The sequence below is a fragment of the Sciurus vulgaris genome (genome assembly GCF_902686455.1).
Source record: "Sciurus vulgaris genome assembly, chromosome: 2".
Taxonomy (NCBI): domain Eukaryota; kingdom Metazoa; phylum Chordata; class Mammalia; order Rodentia; family Sciuridae; genus Sciurus; species Sciurus vulgaris.
Window position 1 is genome coordinate 135,562,750 of NC_136462.1, and position 13,871 is coordinate 135,576,620.

Genomic DNA, 13,871 nt, shown 5'->3' on the forward strand with positions numbered 1-13,871 from the left:
GAGGTCACACTTTCAGGTACTGGAAGTGAGGACTGAAACATATAAATTTGAGGGAGGGGAGTTTCAATTCAACCTATGTCACATGACTGGCACTTTCTGCAAACTGGGTAGATAAGAGGTCTGGCTGTAGAAGAGACAGCACTCCACATGAGTCATCTGTGTTGACTTCTGAGGTGCCAACCTGCAGTCTCTGAATCCACCACAAGGGGTGTGATAGAATCGATTGGGGTGGGGGATGTTGAGCAGCAGGCACCTGGTCCAGCATGGAGATGTGGTTCACCTGTCTGTCATTCATTGCCGCAGGTTATATTGAAGCTGTTGTCATTCCTGCTGGAGCTCGGAGGATCCGTGTGGTGGAAGATAAACCTGCTCACAGTTTTCTGGGTAAAATGAAAATGATTTGATTTACAATTTATGTTCTGAGAATTGATTTTGATGATTAGGCTGCTAAATTTGATTCCTGGTCAACCCTGGCTTTACACCTGTACTTTAATTGTAATGACCTGAGTACTCAGAATGGACTATATAGTCCTGCCATATTTGGCTGAAGTGTGGCCACGCCCCCAAGTTGGATCATAGGGGACAGAATCAGTTAGAAACACTAGCTTTGAACAGGAAGGAAAATGACAGAAGAGTAAAGGAAGCCATGAGGCACTGGGGTAGTGTCTATTTTCAAAAGTCACCCCAGGAGAACCCCATGCAATGTTAGCCCAAGCAGCATGGGCCCAGCGCCCAATTTACAAGAAATGCTTGTAGGCTATCAGTGGCTCTGGGGATGTCTCCTGTTCTGGGCAAAGAGCAACAACCATAAATTCAATATAAATAGAAAAATACTGCTTTTCACTTAGTTCTGTGTGCCCCAAATTCCCAACCACAAACTCCATCGACTTCAAGCACAAATACCTACATCTCTGTAGAGAATTGGATTCCATTCCCAGCTGGCCTTTGTTGCCTTCTGTAGGACCATGGTTAAAGTCTAAAAACCTAAGAAGAATCACTGAGTGAAGCCTTTCCTCATCAGAGAGTGTGTCCTTGGTTCAATCTCCAGCCTCGCCATTGACCCCAGCAAAGGTCAGCCTGGCACTTAAGAACCAGGGTGATTGGAACCTTGAGTTGAATAGTGAGTGTTCTTTATTGCAGGCCACAGGAAGGAGTGCACTCAGAGGCTGCCCCTGCACTTGGTCCACTGGGATAGAAATCCTACCACCATGTGCCACCATTTGGAAGCCCCAATCCCGTGTTCCTGGCTTGGGTTAAATTTCATACTACAGGTAGCTGATCTTCTGCAGAGTCCCCTCTTCAGAGCTCCCTTTATATTATAATCTCTCAACCTGTGTTGCTAGATGCTGTTTGAAATGTAAAAAGAAAACACACACATACACACAAAAAAAGACTTGATTTCTGTGGTTTCAAACTCTTTGGGTTAAATTACAATTACCCATGAGATCCTTTTAATTCAGTTTTTATCACTGACAGAAAACAGATGCATCTTTGTCCACTTCCCTGCCTTTGTAGACTGCAAGAAAGGATCCACACCTTTCTCTACTTGAGAGACTCAGCGTTTAATGAGGCAGACACAAAGCAAATCCCCTATAGGCCAGTGTACAGTGAAGACCACAATCCTGCCATGAGAGACTTCAGAAATACTTAAGGCACTAAGACACTCCACAAACGCCTGCCTTAGGAACAGGCAGGAGGACTCACTGCACCCCAGCCTCCTGTGTGTCTCTCCTGAGTACCAGGCAGCCCTGCTCCTCTGCAGCTTTCTCAACTGCCCCCCATCCCATATGCTGGCAGGTTGATGGCAACTGCTTCTCCTGCTGCCAGGGTAGGACCTTGCCGTCACTCAAGTGGACATCCATGCTGGTCTTTGACAGCCCCAGAGTCTTTCCCAACCTCTCCTACATGGACACTGTCCCAGCCAAGCCTGGCATGCTTCTCCCCAGCTGTCCCGGCTGTCACTCTACAAATAGAACAATGCTTATAAGTGCTATCTAAAACGGGGCTTGTGCTGCTTTGGGCAGTTTCCTCTGAGTGACAGCCCACCTCCAAAGAGCCCAGTCCTTTTCCTTCTGCCCATCTAAAGAAATTGGGTCAACTTCACCAATGTTGACATCAGAAGCCCCTTCACCTTATATTAGCCACAAAGGTTATACTTCCCTGTTGGTACATTGGGAATGTACCATTCTTATCTGGAATGACATTTCTCCCAAAGTGTTGGGGGCTGTGCCAGGTTGGCGGCGCCAGGATGGCGCCTGATCACATCGGCAGCGAGGAGGTTAATTGATGTAAGCACACTCAGGTGATTTTCTCGTCCACGCACACAATGTATGCGCATGTGTTCTCGAGTACTAATTGCCTGCTCTGAGCGTCTCGCCTAATCTTTGCATAAGAGGCGTGGCCCTGCTCTCCGCGTCCTGGAGGTGATATAAGCGTAGGTGGAGCGAGACAGACACAGCAGCAGCCATTACCAGAAAAGCTAGTAGAAGAAGACACACGCGGGGCAGCAGCCAGAGGGGAAAAACACGATATAGCAGCCATTAGAAGCAGCCAGAGGGAAAAACACAGCAGCGAGTAGGGGCAGCTGCGGAAGGCAGATTGCAGAACGGAGAACTGAGACGCATCACTAGGGCACCTTAGGTAGACACACCCTTAGTTCACAGGATGCAGGACTTTAAGGCGTGGCAGGCCTCTCTCCTTCTAAGCTCTAAGAAAAGCCTGTCTTTCTTTCAAAGTTTCTCTCTTAAGCAAAATTTCTTTCTCTCTGATAGCGGGGTCTCTCTCTCTTAAAGCAAGTAACAAGCAAGAAACAAAGTCTGTCTCTCCTCTCAAAGTAAGTAAACCTCATTTTCTCTATCCTCTATGAACAAGCAAGAAAGCAGTGCACTAAAGAGAAAGATAGAAGTGCCTCAGTTTCCACTCCACCACCCATAAGACCCGTGCAAGTTGTTGCTGCAGGCGGTGACAAATATCCATGGACTTTGGAACCGCAAAGAACCAGTGACACCAAAGGACACTGGACCTTCACAGAAGGCTGAGGTCACCTTTTATCCTTATTCATGAAACCATAATCTGGTTATTCTAAGAGCTACTCCAATTCTGAGGTCATCCTGTTGGTTCTTCCATAAAGCACCAGCAGTCATCCCTGCATATAAGTCCTGTCTTCTGAGATTTTCCAATACCATTCCTCGGCCTGACCCCAGTCCCAGATGCCTGGAGAAAAGAGAAAGGTTTTCTGTGACAACATAAGAATAACAGAAGGGTCCTAGAGTAAACGTGAATTTTTTACTGGAACTCACCTTTGGATCACCAAGTAACAAGGGGTAGGTGCTGCCCAGAATGGCTAGCTGTCTTGTTAACTTTAGAAGCCTATGGACCACACATGCAAATAAGAACAGTGACACCCATATTAGTGGCTCCCAGTCACTTAGCCAAACTGTGCCATAGAGGCCTGATCCCTAACACTAGTAAATATGCTGCAGAGTTGCAAACTGAAGCTCCAAGGGGCTTAGTAGTGTGTCCAAATTCCTCCCTTCATCTGAGTTCACTGCAACCCATGAAGCCTCTCAGAATTGCTCAGTGGTGTCCAGTCAGAACCAGAGATTGACAGATGGAAAAGAGCTTTCCTTGAAAAATACATGATAAACCTGTGTGTAGTTACTACTTCATCATGTGCACTTCAAAGAAGCCAATTTCAATCCCAAGGAGATTTGGTTTAAATGTCTCTGAACACTTTAGCTCCCCAGAACCCCTACACCTCTGTGGGAGCTTGGAGTCAGCCTTGGCCTCCTTATCTTATCCAAAAATCATAATCCCAATATTCCAGGGCCTGGCACATGAACAAGAGCAAGCCCGAAGGTGGTCCATGGTGGTTATGTTTCTAAAGTTAGTTCCAACAATCCTTGTTTCCACTCGGGGCCGGGTGCTTTGGAAGTTGACCCAATATAACTTTGAATTACTCTCACATTTGCTGGGAGCAGTTCCTGAAGAATTTTACCCCACCTACCTTCAGCCCACACTGGTTGGCTTTCTGCTCGAAACCACCTGGAACAGGAAATGCCTCTGCAGTTTGTATCCATAGCTAGGAACGGAGCTGGCAGAACTCCGAGTAGAAATAAAAGGAGCTGGAGTTGACTGGACGCCAGGATTAGAAGTAGGTTGACTGTGGGTCAGGTCTTCCATTTGAATTCAGGAGGGAGAGAGGCACAGGAGAGACCCACCCTGGCTTCTTCACAGCATGGTGCCAAGGGAGGTCACGTGGGCAGGTTGGGTGCTCATATCTGCCTGTAGCCAGCTCTGAAGGGGTGCCGTATGGGGAATGCCCCCCCCCCTTATTCCCTGGAATGACTCATCATCATCCCCTGTAGAGCCTGGAAGTCCAGGAATGGTATGCAAATGTCCACAAGAGGAAGAAGGGTCCCCAAATGACTTGTCATTCAGCACTTGGCCTTGCATTCTGGGCCATTTAGAGGATTTTGTTCTCCCATAGTCTCAAGGGAAAGTGTGAATCCACCCTTGTGGTGCCCCATGAAATTCTGTGCAACCATTGAGAGGCTTCTGAGCAAAATCCACAAAAGCAGGCACTCTTAATTTTTGGACAGTGGTTTAAAACATCTAACCTCTGGCCCAGGCAGAAGCAGCAAGGAGAAATTGCCCCAGCGAATCAGAACTTCGGACTTTATAAATAAAATCAAGTGGCTAGAGGAATTGCCTTTGTTCTGAAGTCTGTTGTTTACCTGTGTTATCAAAGCATCTATAATCATCTTGACTGTCCCTGTTGAGACTTTTCTGGATTCCCAAATTCTGATTGCAAATCAAACTAATTGCATTACAAGTGCTTTCAGATAAAGGAGGCTTGGCTATACCCATTGATGCCCAAGGTTTGAGAGGTTTATATAAGGTGGAGGGTCTTCTTTAAGAAAAGTGTAGTTGTTGGATGCAGTGATTCATGCCTGTAGGCTGAGGCAGGAGGCTTGCAAGTTCAAAACCAGCCTCAACAACTTAGTGAGGCCCCAAGCAACCTAAGGAGACCCTGTCTCAAAGTTTAAAAAAAAACAAGGATGTGGCTTAGTGGTTAAGCACTCATGGGTTCAATCTCTGGTACCAAAAAAAAAAAAAAAAAAAAAAGGACACTTTATGCATAGGGCCTTGGAAGGGACTCACAAGTAGAAGTGCCTTGAAATCACAACCAAACCTGCTCTGCGCAGCTGCTCACAGAAGGCAGGAGAACAACCCAGCTACTATACAAGGGTACAGGAGGTGACAGCTCACCAAGTCATTGTACCATTGAACTCCACATTGAACCTGTTCGTTAACTGTTGCGAATGATCTTGACACGCCAACAGACTCTGAGACTGAATTCTCACCTTTTGAAGGAATGTTAAGCACCAAATTCTTGATTTTAGTGAAAAGTTCTGATTTTTCGGTATGGACCACAGGAACTTGCAAATTTTACATCTTGCTGACTAAGTTACTCCCACAGAAAGGGTTGGAAGTGATCCCTATATCTCTTGGAGCTGTCGACTTCCCACTTTTGACTCTGCCTGCTTTCCTTCCACTGAGAAATGAAGAAGTCAACAGCAAAAATCCTCAGGGAAGGGTACCAGCTCTTTGTTGGGAGGTGGGGCCAAGTGGCATCTAAGGCTGCATTAGCAGTCCTTGAGTATACAGATTTATTTTTTCAGAAAATGCAAGAGTTGAGATTTCCCCAGCTCAGCAGCTGTCAATCAGCACCTCCAAAGCACAGTGTCATCTTCAGAGCTCCAGGTGGCTTGTGAGAGCCAACAATGAAAGTCTCTTCCCAGCTTCCTCTTCACCAATGGCAGGTGAATAACCTGAACTCCAGAGTGAGGATATCTATGCCTCTGGGAGCAGCATGTGCTTTCATGGTGCTGTTTTCCCCAGAGAGCCAGATTTCACCTGCTCTCTGTCCATCCCCATCAGTGGCTGACCTTCCCCAGTGTAGACCATTCGCCATAGGCTGACTCCTTCATGTCACACTCCTCGATTCCCAGACTCCTCCCAGAGACTCATGGCTTCTCTTGGCCTCTGCAGACCACCTCTTGAAATGTCTCCTCTACCCACCTGCTTTGGGCAGGTAGGACCTGCTCTGTGCTCAGAGGGCTAAAGCACAGGCCTGCGCTGGCTCCACCTCTATCTACTCCCCTTATAGCTGCTGCTGCCCTGTCTCCCCCACAGCCACACCTCTCAGGGCAGGAGCTGGGCTTCCCCAGCCAGCCTCATGCCTCTGTGCAGTATCCCAAGGATTGTTTTCTAATTATCTCCAGGTGTGCCCCCTCCTACCCTTTTCCAGCCCTTCCCACTCTTGACCTCCCAGATGTTTGACTTTTGGCCTGAAGTGGGGTAGTTTTGAGTTTATAAGTCACATTAAAGCACTTTACCAAAAGGGTCAGGGAACATGGCACACAAAACTAGCAGGAAAGAGCTACCTTGTCAGGAGTACACTGCCAGGACGGGAGCAGAGACCCAGAGGAGAGTTAAGGTATGATGAGAGTGTGCCAGGCCTTCTGTATCTCAAGGAGTATGAAGCTTAGGTTGATAAGAGGTGTACAGTGATTTTTCTTTCTCCACCTGTTCTACTTTCATCAAGGTTAGTATTTTTTTAAACCAACCTCCAAAAGGCACACGTGAAAACCAAACTCAGTTCTCAGTTGCTGAGCATTAGCTTCAGGTACTGCTGGATCCAGGAACTTAAAGTAATGTCCCAGGAAACAGTCTCCATCCTGGTACCCCGTCCTCTCTGGGGGCCTCTTCCCATGCAATGGCAGATCCAGATTTATATCAAGTCTTTAGGTAACCCGTGGAAAGAAAGCCACTTCTATCCATGTGTACAGAAGTCCTGCTGACCAGTGCTGGGTGGTGACCCATGCTTGGAGCTGGGGTGGAGTTAAGAATGAGCCTCACATGACTAGAGAGAAAACATATTCCCCAGGGAAACTCTGAGCTTCCCTTCAAAGGGGAGAAACAGATGCTGGGTAGCAAGTATGCTCGGTGCTCAAAATGGCCATAAAACAGGAACAGGTCAAGGCCAGGCTTCTATACCCAAGGCTAGGCCAGGGCAGGAAGTCCAGTGTTGGTCAGTAAATATGGGTGACAGTTGATGGATGCTGGAGTCAGCTGGTTCATGGGGTGGGCCCAGGCAAGGAGCAGAGCTGCTGCCCCAGCTCCTGGCACAGGGGTTCCTAGGGGTGGCCAGGCATGATCGTGAGTAGCACACAGCTTCAAAGAAATATTTTGCTCATCTGCCTGACTCCTGCTCCAGCCACAGCAGTGTCCCCCCTTCCTGTATAGCTGCTCTCCATCTCTTGCCTCCTGTTCCTGGCCAGACTTTTGGAGAGACATCCTTTTCCCTTGCACTTGCTTCTCTGGATCCTCCTGTAGCAAGAGCCGATCTTGGGGAAACCCTTGGTGGTCTCTGAGTATCAGGAGCAAGGCCCCCTCCTCAGGCCGGCCACACACTCCCTGGTGCCTCCTCTGCTTTCTGGTCTGACAAGCTCAGTGCAAAAGGTGATTCCTCCAGGAAGCCTTCCAGATCCCTTCTCTCCCCACCCCTCCACCATGCGCTCCTGACCTTGGATGTGCTTCTGTCATAGGGCATATGGAATTACATTTACCTGTTTTCTTCCTCCCTTCTGAACTGTTAGCTCCCTGAAAACAGGAGCTGTTTGTCTTTAGCACCCACCAGAAACCCTCAGAATTGGATGAGGGACTGGCAGGGGGTTGCCACTGCTGTGCCACATGCATCCCCAGCTTGTTCTTTCTGAATGTTTCTTAGAGGGCTGTGTCCCCTTATGTTTTCTGTCTGTTTCTCACCAGCCTGTACCAACCTTCAAATCAAATATATACGTGCATATGCAAGAAACCACTTCCCAAACCTACAGAGAAGTTGAAAGGACAATGAACTTCACCTGGATTTGCCATGAGTTCACATAACCAAAATGTTTTAGGCAATGAGCCCACTGGAAGCTTTGGAGATCCATGAGATTAGTTATTTTTATATAGGGTAAAGAGAATATGATACCCTGTAGCAATTAGGGCCTGGTGTCTGCTCTCTTTGAGAATAGGTCTTATATTCTTACATTTCAGCATTTGTCACACTATCTGGACTAATGCTCTGACTTAAACCATATGAGAATTAAAAGTTGCCAGGACAATTAGAGTTTTAGGCATGGCCTGTTAGGTTCTGATCTCTGTAACTTTATAGCTGTGTGTCTTTTGTCAATTTATTTAACCTCTCTGTGCATCCATTTCTTCATCTATGAAGTGAGGAAAATAATCTAAATTTATTGGGAAGATTAAATAGGCAATAGTATATTAAAGAGCTAAACCAGGAGATGTACTCCTTAAATAGTGGTTGGCAAGTGGTGATGTTGAAAAAGAAAAAAAGTTTTGAGTGTCCCCAATGTTTTCATCTCCTTTCAGTGACCAGAAAATTTCAATTGAAGGTAGAATTTCTTGAAGGGAAACAGATTCAATTCCAAGTGGTATAGAATTCTCTTTCCTAAGCCTTTTCTGGAGTCCCATAACCCTCAGCCACTCACTATACACAGCCACTCTGGATATGGAACCCACTGGAAGTCTCTCTGCTGGGATGCAGCCCTGCCCTTTCCCCTTGACACCTCCTGTAATCAAAGAGTCCTGAACTTGCATCTCCTCTGTTTGCCAGGACTAGCACCAGGGCCATAACATCCTGGAACCAAGGGAATTGAGGCCAGTGCCCACCCAGCATCCCTTAACTGCCTGTGGTCTAAGCAGGACCTAAACCTCAGGGGTCCTAATCCAACCTGGGACTGATGAATTCAGCATCAATGGAAAACCTTTTTGATTTCAACTCTCATTATCCAAAATTGGCATTCCACATGGACATTTGATTTTTGTTCTTGGTGAGCAGACAATAGTGAATGGGATGGAATCTGAATTCATTGTTCGTAGACTGAGTAGTGACTCAGTGACCAAAGTGACTTGGAGAAATTTGGAGTGTCTGGGATGCTAGCCACACATGTGGAGAGAGTGGGCTTGGGACAGGGTGTCCCAGGATTTTCATTGTCGGAAGTGATGCCAAGACTTGCTGGCACCTCCCATCATTTGCTGCCTTCTAAATGCCAGAGTAGGTTCTAGTCAGTTGCAGGATATTTTTCCTAAATAACAACAACAAACAAATAGAATTTCACCACAGAGTGCTCTCCCCATGATGATATGGATTTCAAAGCTACATGAGAAGATAAAGGAAAACCAAATTTGCACCTGTGACTGCTTGGCAGCATGTGGATTCCCTATCTGTTCCCACACATTTTGTACTGAGCAGAGTTGTGAATTAGCAAATATGGGAACAGAAGCTCAGGGAGCCAAGACCAGAGCAGCCCCTCCCACCAAGCTCAGCCCCAGCCCTCGCAGAGAGCAGCTGGCATTGCCAAGCATAAATATTTACTAGAATAACAATTGATTCCTGAAGGAATGTTCCCTTGATCAGGGTGGGGGTATCAGATCCTTAAGAGGTATTGGAGTTGTTAGGCTACTCTCCTTCAAAAGTCCCAGGTAGGTAACAGTAAAATGAATGGATGATTTCCTTCCTTTTTGTATCTGAATATTATGCCATGGTGAATATGGACCACATTTTCATTATGCATTAATTCATTGATTGGTGCCTACGTGGATTCAGTATCTTAGTTTTTGTGAAGGGTGCTTCAGTAAACATGGGTGTGCAGGTATCTTCTGTATACTGACCTTCTTTCCTTTGGATTTATGCCCAGTATTGGGATAGCCTACAGTAGGTCTGCTTTTAGTTTTTTGAGGAAACTGAGTTTTCAAAACATCACTGCTGAATAAGTTACATTCCCACCAGCAGTGTGTAGAAGATCCTTTTTATCCACAGCTTTACCAGCATTTGTTATTTTTGTTTTGTTTTGTTTTTTGGGTTTTTGTTTTTGTGGGGTTTTTTTGTTGTTGTTGTTGTTGTTTTTGGTAGTTGCCATCCTGGCCGGTACAGAATGATATCTTGTAGTTTTTAGCTGAATTTTCCTGGTGACTAATGATTTCGAACATTTTTTTTTTCATATATTTTTGGTCACTTACATTTCCTGAAGAAGTATCTATTCAGATCATTTGTCCATTTCTTCACTGTCATTAGCAACAAAGTGGCTGAACCACAGGACATTATGCTAAGTGAAATAAGCCAGACACAGAAACCAAATACTCATGTTCTCTTTCTTATGTGGAAGCTTAAAAAAAATAATGACCTGAATGTAAACAGGTGATTACAAGAGATTGGGAAAGAGGGACAGATGTATCAAGGATGGCTGGATGTGATCAATGCCTCCTGTGTGCATGTATTGAAATAGACCCCATTAGTACATATGATGCATACTAATTAATACATATTAATTTTTAATTCTTTTTAAATGAATGGATGAATTTGGCTGAAGCGGCAAAACACATGTTGTAGCCTTGAACACATTAAAATAGAAGTAATTCATCAGGCAGAAAACTGTCAGCTCAAGTCAGTTTAGCACAGTACAGTGGGCTGTGGTTGTCCCCATCCTCCCCTGCTCCCCAACCCTAGCTACTGGAGTTGGATTTGAGACAAATGTCCCAGGTAGGTAACAGTAAAATGAATGGATAATTTCCTTCCTTTTTATATCTGAATATTATCAACCCCCAGGGCTCTCCCTCCTTTGGACTTGGAATACTGCTGTGTGAGCAGGGCTCTTGTTCTCATTGTGCAAAAAGCGCAGGGCCTCTCAGTGCAGGCCTCCCTCCTTACATCAAGGAAGGGAAGACCTCTGACCTAATGTGCACCCAGATTCCTTTAAAGACCAGCTGGATCCCCCCGACCCCACTGATTCCTCAGTGTTCCATTTCCTTTCTAGCTCTCAAAGACTCCAGTAAGAGATCCATCAACAGTGACTGGAAAATAGAGCTCCCCGGAGAGTTCCAGATTGCTGGCACGACCGTCCGCTATGTGAGAAGGGGCCTGTGGGAGAAGATTTCTGCCAAGGGACCAACCAAAATACCACTGCATTTGATGGTAACTTGCCGGGCTTGCCTAACCCTTGTCCTAAGATACTGGCTCCAAAAAATCTACCAAGTCACTTCTTCCCAGAACCTGAAGGAAGAAGATGCATCCAGCTCTTGAGTTTTATGAGGTCGTGGGCTACTCAGGCCTTTCTCCCCTATTGGTCTTTTCTTGACTAATCCCTTCCACAATGTGCTTCAGAATTCCTTTCTCCAAGCTTCCTCTTTGCCCTTCACCAACAAAGCACCTACCTTTTCCAGAAGGAGCTGCCTCCAACCAGGAAATGCTTGTTCACATGGGTGGCAACCAGGGAGACTAGGAATCATGAAGGTGTCAGCCACATGCAAAGGTTTATGTCAGATGGTGGGATGTAGGGGCTGGGGATGTAATTCAGTGGTAGAGTGCTTGCCTAGCACGAGCAAGGCCTTGGGTTTGATCCCCAGCACTGCCAAGACAAAAATGGAGATGGCAGGATGCGTGGATTTGCCCTGCAGTTGAAAACTACCTTTTGGAAATGAACCATTGACTCAGTGTCCTACCTGGCCTCACTCAGCTTGAGTATTTGGGAATCAGGAGGGAGAATCTGGTTCCGTGGGTATGTTTACTTCCCAGGTGGCCTCAAGAAACTTCTGCTCTTGACCGGGATGTCATTGTCTAATCTGTTGTCATTGTCTAACCTGTTGTTTCCAGGGGACTCCATGTAGGCCATTTAATCATTGGCTCTGTACCCTTTTAAATGAAGTAGGGATCTCCAGGGAAAGTCATGCCACTGTTTCTATCTCAGGGTTCAGGAGTTCTTATGCCTAACTTCTGCTAGCTCATAATTACTGATTCTGGGTCCCCTTCCAAAGAACAGGACTTGTGGCAGCCTGTGCACCTGTCATCAAAGTACATTTGTCCTCAGTGCCTATCAGAGTCTCTACTTGGAAGTTCTTTTCCCCATTGATTTGTGATCCCTGGCAAGCTACAGCTGCTCAAGGTTAGGTGACACCGAAAGGAGTCTCTGACCACCACCCAGGCAATCTCCTGGAGCCCTGCCCTGAGCACCAGCACCCAGTGAAGGTGCTGTTCTCTGATGGCGCTAAACCTGTTACAGTTTCTAGTGAGGCACAAGCCAGTGGGTTTCCACATGTGCCAGTGCAACTCTGGGCTCACTAATCTTCTGCAAATGTATTCCTACAAGTAGGCTTCTGGAGCCCAAGAACCTGCCCGGAAGTCATTGCCCTGGGATGAGATTGTTTCCTAGTCAAAGTCTTTAGAACAAATCCTTGTATTTTGAGTTAAAAGCAGGTATTTAGAGGGGTAGAGAGGAAACAAAAGACAAAATAAAATCCAAACAGAAACATCACTCTTTAACCCCCAAGTTTATTTCCTCTAGAAAGCCCCAAGATGAGTGCATTTCCTTCTTTACCAGAAGCTTTGTAAACTGAGCAGGTTGTCACCCATAAAAGCAAGTATGTAGTCTGGAGTCATTCAGATCCCAAGAAACAAAACTCAGAGACAGCAACTCCTGCATGGCTGAAGCCCTAGCCATTGTTTAATGTTCATCTCTCTTCTCTCTTGAAATAATGATTGTCACTTCCAGTTTTGAAACTTAGAAATGAGGGGTACCCCCTTTGCTTCTGTATAGAAAGCCTTTGTCCCCAAACTGGTATGTGCACATTTCTTGCAGAATCAGGAGCACCCACAAAATCCCAGGGACCTGCATTTGAAACCAATTATACACATGCATATACAAATTATATGTGGCTACAAAATTGCATAAAATTGGTTTCATATGGATTCTCCATTTGCCAGTCTTATTCCCACACTGAGATAATAAAGATGTCTTTTAAAGACTAGTTTAAAACATTTTTTTTTTTAAACTGGAGGACTTTTACAAATACATACTGCAAGTCTGTCTATTAGCGAGTGGATGTTTATGCAGTTGGGTCTGCTCTTAGCACCCCCACCCCACCCTACCCCTGACTCAGACTTGGAGGCCAGTAGAGGCTTGGGAAAGGTGGCTTCTTTCATCTGGTGAACTTTCCACCTGGCCTACCCAAGTATACACAGGTGAGCCAGGCACTCCTTGCCTTCAGCTCCTGCTGGTCTCAACTCCTGAGCCTCTCTGGAAGTGAACTTACTAGCTGCTTAGCCCCAGGAGCACTCACTGGTTCCCAGTTTAGCTTAAAGATACATCATGCACTCACAGGCCACTTTAATCTGCTGCTCCAGGACATGTTTTGCAACATTATGTCTAGAGAAATAAAGTCAATAGTGCATCTGCTGGCCTTAAAGGCTTCTCATGTGCATTCCCAAAGTATAGACACCTCCATTTTCCACACTCAATAGAACTTCAGGTATAGGGTCCCCAAACTGCATGATGACTACCCACAAATACTGTAGATCCCTTCCTACAACTCCACCCACTTTAAGCCTGAAGCTAAACCTCTGCTACCCATAGGGATAGTCATGATACTAGCTCCCATGGCAACAGGAAGGGTAGCACTTCCTTGGACCCAGATGTCCCCAGAATTCTCCCCGGGGGGGAATGACTGTACTTTGCACTTCTTGAACCTGTCCTCTTCCCAAATTCTGCAGCTGACACACAGCACTGACTAGTGATTTGGGAACAAAGAGACAAAGAGCAATATCTCCCGCTTTTTTAAAAATGTGCCAGGGATTGTACCCAGGGGTGCTTAACTACTGAGCCACATCCCCAGCCCTTTTTATTTTGAGGCAGGGTCTCACTGAGTTTCTTAGGGCCTAACTAAGTGGTTGATACTGGCTTTGAACTTGGGATCCTCCTTTCTCAACCTGCCCTGAGATTACAGGTGTGCACCACCACATCTGACAT

The 13,871-nt window shown here is 46.0% G+C and overlaps 1 protein-coding gene across 2 annotated transcripts in view; it reads left to right on the top strand.

Moving 5' to 3' along the window:
* Positions 1-13,871, top strand: part of ADAMTS17 (ADAM metallopeptidase with thrombospondin type 1 motif 17) — a 340,804-nt gene that overhangs the window by 259,791 nt on the left and 67,142 nt on the right. For both annotated transcript variants that reach the window (XM_079127336.1, XM_079127337.1), the window contains 2 exons: positions 304-384; positions 10,887-11,044. In XM_079127336.1, coding sequence (XP_078983462.1) covers positions 304-384; positions 10,887-11,044 — 239 coding nt within the window. The remainder of the gene's footprint in view (positions 1-303; positions 385-10,886; positions 11,045-13,871) is intronic.